This window comes from Thamnophis sirtalis, unplaced genomic scaffold (assembly GCF_051295495.1).
Source record: "Thamnophis sirtalis isolate CommonGarterSnake01/CBP01778 unplaced genomic scaffold, rThaSir2_p1.2 scaffold_5, whole genome shotgun sequence".
In the NCBI taxonomy this organism is placed as follows: Eukaryota; Metazoa; Chordata; class Lepidosauria; order Squamata; family Natricidae; genus Thamnophis; species Thamnophis sirtalis.
This window is the reverse complement of record NW_028261385.1, coordinates 34,440,046-34,456,147: the sequence shown is the minus strand read 5'-3', so window position 1 is coordinate 34,456,147 and position 16,102 is coordinate 34,440,046. Positions and strand designations below refer to the sequence as shown.

Sequence of the window (16,102 nt, the reverse complement as noted above, 5' to 3'; positions counted from 1 at the left end):
AGTTTTATGTGCGTTATCGCATGATAATGCTTGAAGTCAATGATGTTAATATTATTATCAATGCATTGTTCTCATATATCACAATTCTATCTCTATTGCGGCCAGCATATTTTTTTCTAGGCAAGTTCCAAGACCTTTTATAACACCCCATAGAGTTGGGGTGGAAGTGGAAGGGGCATTGGAGAATGGACAAAATGTTTGCCCTGCTTTTTCTTCTTCTTCTCAGCTGTTTCTCCCCCAGCTTTTCTGAAGCAGAACATTCTGTCAAAATTCTGACACACTGGTTAGGTAGGAATGTATTAAAAAATGTGCAGGTAGGGAGTAAGTAAAAATCTCTGTATCCAAGAATTGAACAAACGATACACTGTTGGAAATCCAATGCTGTTGGATTTCAGAAATAGAATGTATTAATTTTTATTCATATGCTATTACACTAGAATTGTTCTTTCACAAGGAATATTAGCAACTTAAAAAAAACCCATTGGAACCTATGTATTGACTGCAGGGTATTCTTTCTTTGGTAGGTTTCTGAAGGTTTCTTAAAAGTTCAATGTGACTACTTTGTGGTCCTTCCAAGAACTTCTGAGGATGAAAGAACATACACAGAAAGTAGTTTTGCTGAGATACCCAATGCAGTGATGGATTGCATGGCCCAAAAACTGTGAAGGCACCACAGCTCTTTTTGTATGAAGAATCTATAGTCTAGTGCCGTGATGGCACGCGCGCACTGGCCAGCTGACTTTGGCTTTCTTTTGAGGCTTTCGGGAATGTACTTCCGGTTTGCTTGTAGGGCCGGTTTTAGCCCTCTGGAGCATTCAGGAGCCTTCAGGCAGCTTCCCTGAAAGCTCCGGAGGGCAAAGAATGACCGGAAGTGACTTCTAGTTTGCTCGTAGGGCTGGTTTTAGCTCTCCGGAGCCTTCAGGGAAGCCTCCTGAAGGCCCGATGGCTCCAGAGGACGAAAAACGGCCCTACAGACAAATCAGAAGTCACTTTCAGTTAGCTCATGGGGCTGTTTTTTGCTCTCCGGAGCCTTCAGGGAAGCCTCCTGAAGGCTCCGGAGGGCTAAAACCAGTCCTACGAGCAAACTGGAAGTCCATTCCTGAAGTTCCAGTTTGCCCGCAGGGCTGATTTTTCGCGCTCTGGAGGCTTCAGGGAAGCTCTAAGAGCCGAGGTGGCGCAGTGGTTAGGGTGCAGTACTGCAGGCCACTTCAGCTGACTGTTATCTGCAGTTCAGCGGTTCAAATCTCACCGGCTCAAGGTTGACACAGCCTTCCATCCTTCCGAGGTGGGTGAAATGCCAGACTGTGGGGGCAATATGCTGACTCTGTAAACAGCTTAGAGAGGGCTGAAAGCCCTATGAAGCGGTATATAAGTCTAACTGCTATTGCTAACTGCTATTGCTAGCTCCTGAAGCCTCCGGGGGGGGGGGGCTCTATGGGGGGCTTGTTTTCAACTTCCCCAGGCTCCTATAAAGCCTCTGGAGCCTGGGGAGGGCAAAAAAAGCACACCAAAAATGGAGGGAGCGCTGTTCGTGCACGCATGTGCGCTGGGGTCGTGTGAATAGCATTATGGGTGTGGCATGCCTGCGCACGACCCCCCCTACGCTCCCCTTGCTTTTGGCATGTGAGTCAAAAAAGATTCGCCATTACTGGTCTAGTGCTATTTTAGTAACACAACAAGCTTGTGGTGTTTAAATATGTAGGGCATAAATATAAATCAGTTGGGGTGTTATCCAATTCTCAGAAAAAAGAGAAAAAGCCATATTTATCATAATGTGATTTTATTATCATCTCAATATTTAGGCAGCTACAGAAAGCAGATACAAATAAATGATTAATACAGGCTTAAACCTCTGGGCAATGAACACTAAATTTGTCCCCAAATTCCATATCAAAAGCCTATCTCATTTCAGACTGATTTCCACAAACGTTATTTAATTATTCTAATTAAACTGATTTTTAAAAATTATTTTTTCTCAGCTTTTTTCCTGTCTTTGCATAAAATCTAAAAGAAAATCATAATAAAACTAGCAGAGTGAAGGGAAAATCAGGCTAAAGGGAAAAGGTGTAAGTAACATTAAAAATTTAACCGAGAATAAAATGCGTATTTCTTTGGTTAATGAAAAAAAAAAAGAGGGGGGGGGAGTGGAGCAATATACTTGTTTGTGTGATAGATGTACACTATAGCATTCTAAAACAGGAGACAAGAATGTCAAGAGTGTATTCTTCCCCCACTGCCAGATGGAAAGGCTATTATTATAAATGAAAGGCAGCCGTAGTAGATGCCAGGCACTGTTGTGGTGTGCCAGATTCTGAAGTCCAGATGTAAGCGGGTTACCCCTGGGACAGGACAGGCTTCAGCTCCCGCAGAAGAATGGAGCCAATCACCGTCTTCTCCGTGTTGATGAAGAGCTGTGCTGTGGATCCTTCTTCCAGCTCCACTGTGACAAGCACAAGTGACCCACTGTGCACAGTTTTAGCCGCAAACCTAACAGATTAAAAACAAAATGGGTGAGTGGTTCCCTAGAAAACTAACATAAAATGCAGTGTTCGTTTCAGTGATTAAAGGGATGAAACTTCACAAGACACCCATAGAATACAAAGCTTTTCCAAAGCCAAACCATTAACATTGCACAGCGCAATAAGAAAATGATTTTATGATTTTATATTGTTACATCTATATAATTTGCATAGAAGAATACTAAAAATGCTTAAAATGTAATAGTTCAGTTTGAATTTTGCCTGAAAGAGCTTCGCAGAGCACATAACTGGTCTGAAGGTTAACTGTATTCATTCAGTAGTCAAAGTCTTGTTAATACAATATATATGGTAATCAATAAAGAAGGGTCTCCACAACATACACTCTTAAGCACCCTCAAAGATTCCAACTTTCCAAATTAACAAATCTTTTAAGTTTTTACATATTGGAACATTAAATAGATTTCTAATGACTTTAGCCGATAAAAGGAATCATGAGCTATAATCCGCTATTACTAAATTCCAAAACATGAAAAACCTACTCATTACATGGAATTAAAAGCAAAACTAGTCTTTTAAGCACTGCAACTGATTGAAAAGCCATTTTAGGCACAATGAACTTCTGTCAATCCTGTTAATTCATTCTACATGCGGAGCCAGACCCAAGAGACAGGATGGAAAGACATGGCAAGAGGCTACTTTTCAATGCTCCACAAAGCAAACTGCCCCCCCCCCTTCTCTGCTTGGAAAAAAAACCAGGGAGAACCCAAGGCACCACAAAGTTGCTGCACATGGGCTTTTGAAAACACTAACAAGTGTGGAGCAGGTCTGCGACCCACAGTGACCCCACTTTGCAGGGCCAATTCCCTCTCCCCTTTCTGAATGACACGTGTCTGAATCAGAGCCATCTGCCTCAATTTGCGCAACATCTTCAGCCACAATGGGATCCAGTTAGCCCTGACAAAAGCTCACAATACATAAAAATAAAACTGCTGTGCTGACAGCACGCCATCAGCTATTCAAGAGCAAACCAACTGGTCAGTGTCTCATGTCTGACAATTAGCATGGGCCTTGTGCAGCGCCTCCTGGGCTCCTTAGGGATCTGTTTAATTACCATCAACATAAAAGTGGGAGTTTATCAGCAGATACTCAAAAAGCTTCACTCTAGACTTAATTAAAATATTAGCCTCTTCAGCAGGAAGCAGATTCTCTTTAAATGAAAAGTAATTCCTTTTTTAAAATATTAAGTATATCAGCATCAAAATCTTGTAACACATTATACTAATTTAGGAAAATATAAGCCTTTCCTAACTGCACTCTTCATAGGTCAATGTATTTATTTTATTTAGATTAAATATACTATTTTCACTCTTCATGGCTAAGAAGAAGAAGAAAAAAAAACCATTCCCAATAAAGCAACGCCAACGGTGCCATTTAGTCTTTTCTTTTTCTTTCAGCAAAATGTTAAAATCTATGTTTCTCCCATCAATTTGGAAAGGGTGATAATTAAGTAAACAATACTCTTATTAATCTATTTCTTTATCATTTGTGTCCTGGGACTATAGAAGCCGATTATGCCTGATTTCACATAATAAAAGCACCAGACCTGGGGCTCTCATGGTTTTTCATAGCCTCAAGGTTCATTTTACTCTTGTTCTACTCTAAACTGCAAGCGATATAAAGTCAATGTTATTATAAAAGCAAACGTAGCCCAAAGGCACAATGGGGTCAATTCTGGTTGGGTGCTTTTCATGTCACTTAAGTAATTAGTTAAGAAAAGAAAAAAAACCTCTTTGAAATAAATAGCTTAGAATCTCTTGGAAAAAGATTTTGTTGTAATAGCAAGAAATCCGTACCATCCACTTGCAAACAAGTATTAACTTCCCATGTGGCAGGGATTAATGCTGCTATTATATCTAAGGCAAGCTAATATTGGAAGCACTTATGCAAGTCAGACGACTAGTAGTGTCTCACGCAGCCATTTTACTGTTAAAAGATAAATCTATTTCAAAAGGTAAGCAAGTGTGGTCACAAATATTATGGCTTGTGGGAGGTAAACATTACTTTAGTAAAATAATACCCAGACAACATTCAAGAACACTTGTAAAGAAAACATACACAATCATGTTGAACAACTACTTAACGGAGAACACAATGCCTCTAAAATGATGGAGGTACTCTACTTGGGAGACCAATGCACATGGCAAAGAAATCTACAGCCCCATATATCAAAGGCATAGACACTTCTTATTTGTAACCTCACCCTGAAGCTTTCACAACCTCCTCTATATACATATATACACATTTTTCTTATAAGGGATATGCAACTTATATATGTTCAAGATAAAAACTTGAAATTATTAAGCTAATTTTAAAAAACCCACTCCTTTGTGTACTCTGATTAATTATACAAATCTCACAGGGATTAAGAAAGGCGGCCTTTTTTAAAAATCTTCTCTTCACAAATATCTATATGTATGTACAACCCTGGCATATATGTACAGCGGAATTGGGGATGGTTCTGTTTTTGAAGAATACAGGTGGTCCTTCATTTATGACTACAATTGACACTGGAATTTCCATTGCTAAGCAATGCAGGCCTTAAGTGAGTTTTGGCTGTTTTTACATCTTTTTTTACTTAATTGAATTGCCATGATAATTAAATGAATCACAGAGTTGTTAACCAAATCTGGCTTTTCCCATCCCATTGGCTTTCTCTTTCTCTACACACAAACACACACACACACACCGTGCACACACAGAGTCGTGATTATTATTAGAAATAACCCAAGGTGTTGTTTTCTGGAAGCCCTCTAGGAAGGCTGTAAATGGTGATAATATGACCCCTGGATGTTACAGTCATTACCATGAGCCTGAATATTGATCAAATGCCTGCTGCAACAGTCATAAGTGTGAGGATCAGTCATAACTCATTATTTTCAGCACCACTATAACTTTTGAACAATCATTAAATGAATGATCATAAATCATAAGTTTTGAAATTAAATGCTGATCATTTTAATGTATATCCCTTTTGAAAAAGAGATCTACACTTAAAAGGAATGCTTGATAGCCTGCATAAGGGGGAAAAAACCCTTCAGATTATATATGGTTACTCTTGTCCTTCAACGGAAGCAAATAAAGCAAAGTCTTAATTATGAAAAACATTCCTGATTTGAATTATAAAGTAATAAATTGCTGATTATTTTAAACTAGTGGGGCTCCCAGCCTCTTCTTCACAATTAAAATGAAGATAAATATTTATAAATTGGTCTAGAAATCACAATTTTCAGAATCAGAAGACCACTACATTATTCCTTTTGTTTTAAAAAGATTTTAATTGTTTATTCACTTATATAATCACTGGCTACAAAAGATTCACAACACTTTTCAACTGCATGCTTTCTTTTGTGTAGTTCTGATCCAAGTTCAATTTCTTCCTCTTTTCAAATTAATCAGAAGCTGTTACAATAGCCCATTCATGCTACAACTTTTTTCCTACTCTCTGCATGTAGCTTTCATTTATTGCCTGCTGAAGCAGACAGAATCCTATTAGTAAGAAAGACCATCACCAGAGGCCCAGCCCTAGCTGTATAAAAATAATTAGCCCAAAGTTGACAAATGAATAATGAAATTGTACAATGAATTAATCTTCCAATCCGAAATACCAGGATAGTCTTTGAGCAGACATGAAAAGAATCTACAATCTTGTAACTATTGTAAACCATAAACTTAGCATAAACCAGTCCAAAGTGATGAAAACAATTGTCCTTGTTCTTTTATCAGTAACATAAAGAGAGCTGTACGTCATAAACAAAAGTCACTTTAGAAAGTAACTACATAGTGGAGTAGAGTTTCTAAAACAGTTAGATTTTACAATACTGTACACACCCAATATTTTTTTTTCTCCAGCTGTGCTTCAAACAAAATAAAGCCACAAAAGGCAGACAGGCAGGCAAGCCAGTCACTCCTCAACCCCCTGTCTGTCACTTTGTTATATTGGGAGATTTACAGTTATGTCTAGAAAAGTACGATTGCAATTGTATTGTTTAGTTTCATTTTATTCTTCTTATAATGTGGTTACCACAATTCAAATCTCAAACCAATAGCTTGGGAAACAGAATGACACCTGCAGTTATTTAATATTGGGAAAACACTACCAAAAAAAACCCCAATTTGATTTGTATCAACATTTAATAGTCATTCTAGGATTTAGTATCTCTTAAGTTATTATGACATTTTGTACCCTGAAAAAGAATTGGTTGCCCTGAAAAATTCAGTATTTCTGTGTTAAAAAAGAAAATTATAGACAGCACCATTGCCTAGTTGCCATTATTGAGAAGCAGCTATAATAAGCAAATTGTAAAATTGAGCTCTCAGCCAGAAAGGTTAATTTTACACAAATAATCCATAGTGGTTTAAACATAAACCAGCTTGCTTGCAAGCATGCTCTGCTTAGTGAATCAGTTGACAACAACATAGAGAAAAAAGTGATCCCTATATTTTGCACTTCTTAATTTCAGATATAAAAGCAGTGCTGCTCTCTAGTGGACAGTGATCAGGTTAGTTGCCATACCTAGCTTGATTCATTAAAAAAAAAAATCCAAATAGCACACAGGTAGATTTAAAACTAACAAACTGCTAATTAAAATGTAATTTGGGTTCCATATTACTCATAAATATTAAAATTCTGCTGAGATAATCTTTGCACACAAAAAGGAATATGTTAAATGGAGATAATCCAATATTAAATTGAACATTAAAACATATCCTTATTAATAATGATGTGTATTACCACAAGATGAAGTTAGATAAGCTCTCCATCATTAACCAGTCAGAAGACTACAGGATTTGATGGAATATCTACAGAAATATGGCAAGTAACAGAAGAACCAGTGACAGCGAATTGGAAATCATACAGTAGACAATAGATTAGAAATGACTACAATACCAAAGAAGCATAGAAGGGACTTAGCAGGATGCAATTTTATGCTGACAAAATAATCATCCAGTACAGATTAAGAGGTTTACATGAAAAGGCAGATGCCAAATATTCAAGCTTGCCTTAGAAAAAAAGTGAAGAACAATTTTATTTGTTTTATTATTTGCAAAAAAAAAATGTTAAGCCATACGTCCAAAGCAAAGTGCCTTTGCTATGGATTATGGGGGAAAAAAAAGAATGATAGATGCATTTACTTGCTTCTGTTTCAATTTATTTCACAGCAACTTGGAACTGGGAAGCAGGAATGGAGGGGCACTAATACTTTTAACTGCATCTATATGCCACTAACCCAAACTTAGTAGGGTAGAAATGAAAGCCTTGGAAAACATACTGAGATGCTGTAACGTGTCCATACCTAAAATATCAAAATTCTGACTTTCTGTGGAAGCAAAAATTGCCCTTTGAAACATGATACAAAGAATGTTGATACTTTTGCATTTTAGTGATGAAGAAAACTCCATCACTAACTATTGTAGTTAGCTAAGCCCAAATTATCATATTTTGGACTCATAATAAGACCTAGCTGTTTTAGAACATATGGTAAAGCTAGAAGGAAAGAGAAGAAGACAATGACCAGTAGCAAGGCAGGTAGACTCAATTAAAATGGTGTTGGGTGCACCATTGCAGACCTGACAACAGGTCAAATCTTGGAGAAGATGTGGTTGCTAAGAGTTGACAATGACTTGACAGCACAATCAATTAAATTCAATAACTTGGCATAAAACCTCTCACATTCCTATGAGCCCACCTGTGAAACACAGAAAAAATATTCCATCACTTTAGTATAATCATTAACTTCTCCATTGATAAGATTGGGGGGTAGGTTCATTCATATGGATGCATTATATACTTCAGTGCCTCTATTTTTACTTTGGAAAGATATTCAGAATATTTTTTTGAGGACTAATGACAACCACATCCTGGAACTTTATAAATTAAGATTAAGATTAAGATTTAGTTTATTTGTATGCCGCCCTTCTCCGGGAGGGACTCAGGGCGGCGAACAACTCAAAAGGGGATACAAACACAATACACGTAATTAAAATACACAAGAGTCATACAGCCATACAAGTCGAGAGGGGAGGGGAACTCATCAACCCCAGGCTTGCCGGCACAGCCAGGTTTTGATGGCTTTCCGGAAGGCCTGGAGAGAGGTGAGGGTCCGAATCTCCGCGGGGAGTTCATTCCAAAGGGCCGGAGCTGCTACAGAGAAGGCCCTCCCCCGGGTGGTAGCCAGATGGCACTGGCTGGTAGACGGAACCCGGAGGAGGCCGACCCTGTGCGATCTAACGGGTCTATGGGAGGTAATTGGCAGCAGGCGGTCTCTCAAGTACCCAGGTCCAATACCATGAAGGGCTTTGGAATAAATTGGAATGGAAGGCAGTGAGTTTTAAACTGGATGATTATTAATTACCTGGGGGAAGTGTTTGAAAATCAATATTAACATTGAAAGTCAAATACAAGAAAAATTGATATCATATTAAGTTTAAAGCTGAGTATCATAATGAAAAATCATTTTGTAAATGCATTTTGGCTTGCAAAATCTTCAACAATTCAAAAACTAAAATTTTGGATCAAGCCCAAGTATATGAATTTAATGGCTAAAATTGCCCATTAATACACTATAGGCTGGAAGATTTGGTTTTCAAAGCATTATTTAAATGCTAGAAGAGTCAACTAGTGGTTGCTAAAACAAACAATTTTCTGGATTGTAAAATGTAATCTCTTTCATGCCAATTGGGGGCATCCGCAAATGGCTGTTGGTCAGTAGCAGCCGCACAGTTAGAATTCTGAGACTCTTCATAACTTCATAAGCATCACAAACATATCCCTGAACAAGAGTTTACAATTATTCCCTATGCTGTGTGCAATTATTCCCATTACTCACAAAGCTGTGACTCTTCAGAAATACTGAACTGGACCATTATGACTTCTAGACTTTATGCATGCTTAATGATATAAGGCAGAAAAATTTCTAATACTTACCTTTTGCATAGAAAATTGTTTGTTTCACAGTGTTCATTACTAACAATAAGGGATGCAATTTCAAACAAGCTTGCCAGTTGGAGAGTTTAATCATTCCCTCCCCCCCCACCCCCAAAGTGGTTATCTCTAGCAAGTATGTGAGAAAAAATATTTATAGCATTTATATTTACTATAAGAACACAAAAATGTATGAATGTTTATCAGGAAGAATATATTATACAAATTTTAAAAACCAAACTCATATAATATTCTAAGTATCTATTTTAAGAGGATTGTTTTGTTCATTTGTGAGTGGAAAAGAAAGTATTTTTACATTAAATGTTTTGTCCAGATAAGTCAAATTTGCATAAGAAGGATTTCCAGAAATTTTTCCAGTTCAATTTTTTTCAGAAAATAGAAATATAGTGATTTGCATTAATAGTTGATTATGAATGTAACTGCATTGCTCATAAACAAAGTGTCATATTATAGCAATGTTTTTCCATCAAGAAGTAACAGCACTTTAACTATACAACTGATGATTTAGTACATGGGTCCTCTAACTACGGCCTGTGGGCCACATGTGGTCCGCCAAAGCCATTAATCCGGCCCACACAGGACCATGAAGTTGCCCACATCGCCCCACTCATCCTTTGGCTGAATGTAGGACTTACCTTCTCGAGCCCCGTGGGCTGGAACTGAAAGGTAAGGCCAACAATTTTGATGATCTGTTTGCATGCCTTTGCAAGCAGGTGTACCTGTTTGGTAAACCCTTAAACCTGAATTGTTCAAGCTTTTCATGCCCCTGCTGCCATGGACTTGTAAAATCTGGACATTGTTATAAATACCAGAGTAGGAGATCTCAAAGTGTGGAGTCACAAAACTTGTGTCAGAAACAACAGGGCTGGGGGAAGGGATAGTCCATTTTTTATAAAGTTATTCAGGTTTTGTAGACCAAGTATGGTGTTTGAAAACAGAAAATGATTTCAAAGGAACAAGGACAATTGGGACTGCCTGACTGAAACCGTATTTTACATCTAACTGCTTAGTTGAGATGAAAGAATGGATTTTGCTGAGAAATAAAAGAATTTTAGAATTAGAAGCACACAATTTGAAGTTTGGATGGCATAGTTTTCTATGGTACAATACAATTAAGGGTAATGACTTTATAAATCATCTTTCTTCTCTTTCCCTTAACTTCTATTTTGTTTATTACTTTTATTTTTTATTTTGTTAAAACATAAATAAAATTATGTTAAGTAAAAGAAAAAAGCATTTTTTTAGGATGTAAGAAAAAAGTTTTTAAAAATATACTCTAGCAACACTACTGAAAGTAAGCTGTCAAGACACTATAATGAAAGTTACATCTTTGAATAAATAGTCGATTTCTTTTCTTGCCAAACCTCAATTAAATCCTTGGTTTTATTGGGGGCAGCAATGGAAGACAGAAATAAGCAAATTCATTTATTTTATATAGACAAATTTGAGAATTTCGATATTAGAAGATGAAACTATTCTAATATGTATGTAATTGGAGTTACTATGGCAAGGTTATTTACTTTTACTTCCACAAAGCTTTTGACAAAATTCCACAACAAAGATATATGAATAAACATAAACAGTCCTAGGTTAACAAAAGTCCTCTTAAAGAGCACATAACAGAACAGAAACCACTGTAAAAGATCATTTTTCACAATGGAGTACTGTATGGTAAACAAGTCAGATATCCCAAGGATGTGATTATTAACTTGTTTATATTCTGGAGATATGGATGAGAACTGCCAGCTTTGCAGCTGACAACAAATCAAGATGATAAGGGAAAATACAGCTGTATGCATTAGAAGTGGCAACAGAGTCATGACACAGTTCACAGAGAAGTCTAACCCAGTGAAGATTATCCACGGAATCACATTTCAAATATTAAAAGCTACATCCTGACAAATGTTTACAGCACAATAAAATGATTTTTCTTCCATGGTGATAGCTGAAAATCATATATTGTTCCAGATAATAAAGACTGGAATTTAACTACAATAGGTAAACAAGATACAATTGTGGCGAAATTATATAATATAAAACAAGAATATATATTTTCCTTGTGCCATCACTCAGCTGAACACTGAATTTCCACAGTACTGTCATGTCTAAGTATACTACTTAGTATGGTTGTATCATGTAGTGGCTGTATTACTTTCATCCTTCTCATCTGCTCTACTACCCTCTCTTATTGGTATCATTATTATGATTATTATTACTTTGTTGTTTTGCATGTACACACAGTTTATGCATGAGCATACAATTTATGCACCGGAGACAAATTCCTTGTGTGTCTAATCACATTTGGTCAATAAAGTATTCTATTCTACTAATATATACACTACTGTACAATAATATACATTCTAACATTCTTTGATTTAATCCAAAATATAAAGTAAAATATTGCCATAAATCATACTATATGTTGATGTTATCCATATCATATGTTTAATATAGTATTTGTTTGCACCAATAAAATACGAAGAATATTTAAATGTATTTTTAAAAATAAAATGTGTCTTTATACAGTACATTTGTTTTCATAGTGTAGGAAGTTATCACCCAGCCCTTCCCCAGAAAAAATGAAATATCCTAGGAAACATTGAAAAGGCAGAATATTTTTCTGGATGTGAAAAGGAAGAAACATGTTTTAAAAGACAGAATAGCTGCCTGCAGCTTCCTGCCCATCCTCCTTTGTCAATGAGCCATTAAAGCCTGAGCTAGTCCATTTTACATAATAAAGAGTCCCCCCCTTCAGCTCCAGAGTGATGGGATTAAGGCATAATAATATTGGCCCTTTACCCAACTTGCCACATGGCTTCTGAGAACTCAACCAAACCTGGATTCAAAACGTAGCCTAGAGAGTTGTCCCTATCTGGCCCCATGGGAGTCTGACAATCAATCAGAATACAAGCTCAAAATCAAAGAGAGGGCATAAAACCAGGGACTTTCAGCATCTCAGCCTTTCCTTCTCTTCTTCTCCACCAACAGTGGAGCATGTGATCCCCTTTTCTGTTCAGGACTCAAACCATGTGGTCCTGTCCACCATTAAAATCATCTTTCCAAGCAGCCTCCATGTCTCCAGTGTCTTTTTCCCTACTTGGAGCAGAACCCAGAATGACATTTCTTCCAACAATAGTAAGCACAATATCCATAATATGCCTGCATAAGGTTCAGTATAGTAAGAGAGAATTTCTTCAGCCTGCCCAAAAACTGTAAAAAAAATGTATCACTTCCAGAAGGAATTGCACTGAAATATGTTACATTACAAAACATCTGCTTAACCCTGAAATACAAGAGGGAATGAGAAAGAAACTCAAGGCTGGCCCACCTTGATTCTCTTGGATATGAGAAAGAGAGAAAAGGGAAACTCAGTCAGACTTTTAAGATTCTGTTATTAAAAAATGGAGCTCCTTTAAAAATGGAGCCTTCAAAAGGATTGAGAAAATAGCAGCTGCTTTCAGAATAACATGCCATGAGGCTTTCTCTATAGGAAACCTGAGCCTCGCGTTGGCTGGGAGAGACTCTAAGAAGTTGCAAAAAACAGAAGGGTCAGTTAGGTGTGGCTGGGCCCTGGATTGGTTGAGGAGGCGGCCAAGTCCTGCAAGTCCTGGGTAGCTGAATGGCGGGTGGGAAGCAAGCCTAAAGCTTCTAAGCTGCACCAATAGGCTTGTCAGCTGGGCCGAGGTTTCCCTGAGTGGCTGAGTGGAAAGCAAACTGAAGGCCTGTGGCGGACTGATGGGGATTGGGGGGAAGGCCTTGGAAGGCCTGGGGCAGGCAAGCATTATAGCTGCCCAAACATAAAGGCAGGTTCCATTATCGTTGTTAACTCAACGACTATCTGTGTCTCAAAAGGCCAATTGTATGTGTGCACTATACCAGTGTTTCTCAACCTTGGGGACTTTAAGTCCTATGGACTTCAACTCCCAGAATTCCCCAGCCGGCTGTGCTGGCTGGGGAATTCTGGGAGTTGAAGTCCACAGGACTTAAAATCCCCAAGGTTGAGAAACACTGCACTATACATTATCTCTTCTCATTCTCAACAGGCCTTAGAAATGTGTCAATTGAAGTCGAAGAATTCTGTATATGTCTTCTATTTAATTATCAGCATAATCATAAGCCATAAACCATAAAAGGGTATAAAAGTGATAACATGAATTTAGTAGCCGTTGGGAAAATTTTGTCTGCATTCAGTGTGGATGGCAAACTAGACATGCAGCTTGTTCATTCCCAATTGGTTTTTCCTAAAATCTATAATAGCAAAAGGGAACCAAATGTTAGTTACTTACTGTGTTGTCTGAACCAGAGAGCTGGTCTGTTATATTCTTAAGAACTCTAAATAATAAATCAAAGTTTGTTCATGGTGTATGAACTGTGTTTTGCAAAGCATATAATGAATCATAATATGATTTCTCAGTTGAGAAGTCTCACAGGTGAAACTATTTCTGTTTATTTGGGAGAGAACAGAGAAGCAGGAGCCAGATATATATGGCGAGTGAGGCCTCGCTGAAACGTTGCCAAGACAATCTCAATCTTACACGGGAAAAGACCCGAATACAACAAGACCAGCATACCTACACCTGTGAAAATCTACAAATATATATATATATAATAGAATTTTTAAAACATGTAATGTTTGTCCCTCATCAAAATACAGAGAGACATAAATCTGTGACAAATCTCTTCCTCAATAATGTACAGGTAGTCCTTGACTTACAACCATTCGTTCAATGATGAATGGCATGAAGTTACAATGGCATGAAAAAAGTGATTGATGATTGTTTTTCACACTTATGACTGTTCTAGCATCCTCATGGTCACATGATCAAAAGTTGGATGCTTGGCAACTGGCATGTATTTATGTTGGTTGCTGTGTCCTGAGGTCCTGTGATCACCTTCTGTGACTTTCTGACAAGCAAAGTCAATGGGGAGGCCAGATTCACTCAAGGACTGTGCTACTAATTTTAACAACTGCAGTGATTCACTTAACAACTGTGGCAAGAAGATCATAAGATGGGACAAAGCTTATTCAACAACTGTATTGCTTAGCAATGGAAATTTGGGGCTCAAATGTGGTCGTAAGTCAAGGACTATGTGTATTCATAATTATATTTTTCTTTTTAACATTGTGGTGAAAATCAAAAGAACTATTATATTGTTTCCTTGACCACTGATGCATTGATAGGATGATACAGCAAATGACAATCAAGCCTTGTATGCTACGCTATGCTGTGATAATATTATAGTATAGTGTAGTGTAGTGTAATGTAATAACACAATACAATATATTTGTGTATTTGATTAAGATAAGAGCAATCATTTTTATGTAGAAGGGTTTCAGGAACACCAAAGGTTGAAAACATTAGTAAAATGCTCAGCTCATATGCATAAATAGACCATCTGCAATATTTTTTCTTTCATAGTGCTCCTTTCTTCATCAAAAAATATAGACAAGAAAAGATCCTATTTTAGAAGCTTTATTTTGCATTCAATTGCACAATTTGCCAAACAAGATCAATAAAACTAAGTATAGTTTTAAAGTGATTATTGAACGTTTTGAAATAGAAATTGAGTTTTGATTCATTCAAATATTATTGAAAAGTGAGCAAATGTTTCTGTCTAATATCTCTAAAATCTGAACTGTTTGTTATATTGGGAAGTCAGCAAGCATAGTTATTTTTTGTCAAAGACATTCTGAAATTTGATATGTGCCATATGTTTGGAAGTTCAGGAAAAGTGTGCATAATGAATTTTGCAGCTCTTCAAATACAATTTTAAAAAATGCAAATGTTAGTGTAACAATCACATGTAAATAATGTTTGATTAATTCTATTAAAATAGCACTAGAAAAGACATACAATTTCAGCTCACTCACTGAAGGAGGGTGGACGTTTCCTACCGACTAATCACTTAGAATTTGGCCAAGTAAGTACTACTGTCAGTTAATATCACAGAATTATTTTCTTTCATATAAAGACTGTTATTATGGTTTGTCACACAGCCAGATGTTTAGACTGACATAGACTGGCATTTTTAGTCATGTATCAAGTCCTTCCCAAGGACCTGGGAGAGATAGATATTGTTGTTTGATGGTGTTAATGGTATTGTTGCAAGATGTAATTATGGTGATGATGATTATTAAACATTTACATTTAAAATGTGAATATTAAGATGAGATTCATATTCATTTTTAGTAAAATTGCAGTATTTCCCCTAAAGGCTGTATCAAATGCTATTTTTCAGTCTAGAAATGAATTTCAAATTGTGTAATGCTAATGTTTGGATGTTACACAGCAGAATACAACTTGTTATTTTAAAAAATTCTCAGAGATCCCCCAACAATGCTCAATCAATTGTAATGAATATTTCTACTTATTAAGGCAAGAATCTGTTTAACAAGCTTTCTTTCCCACTTTACTTTGTAACTGGCTTTTCTTCATTCTTTTTTCTAACATCTTCATGAGAATATTTTTGTCATAGAGCCTAAGTTACTCAGTACTATTCCCCTTCTTTCAGCTTATTTTTGAAAGTTCCTCTTTGTTTCTTCTACATTTTCTTTCGTAAGATTCCCTTGCTTCTTCTCGACTTCCCTGCCTCTAGCAAACATTTTCTGTTCCATCCA

At 36.9% G+C, this 16,102-nt stretch overlaps 1 protein-coding gene across 1 annotated transcript in view; it reads right to left on the bottom strand.

Annotated features, from left to right (window-relative positions):
• Positions 1-2,144: 2,144 nt before the first annotated feature.
• The window catches only part of AP3B1 (adaptor related protein complex 3 subunit beta 1), a 144,668-nt gene continuing 130,710 nt past the window's right edge, over positions 2,145-16,102 (bottom strand). Inside the window, exon 27 of the mRNA XM_087715613.1 lies at positions 2,145-2,487. Within this exon, the coding sequence (XP_087571739.1) occupies positions 2,334-2,487 (154 nt within the window). The 3' untranslated portion in view covers positions 2,145-2,333. The remainder of the gene's footprint in view (positions 2,488-16,102) is intronic.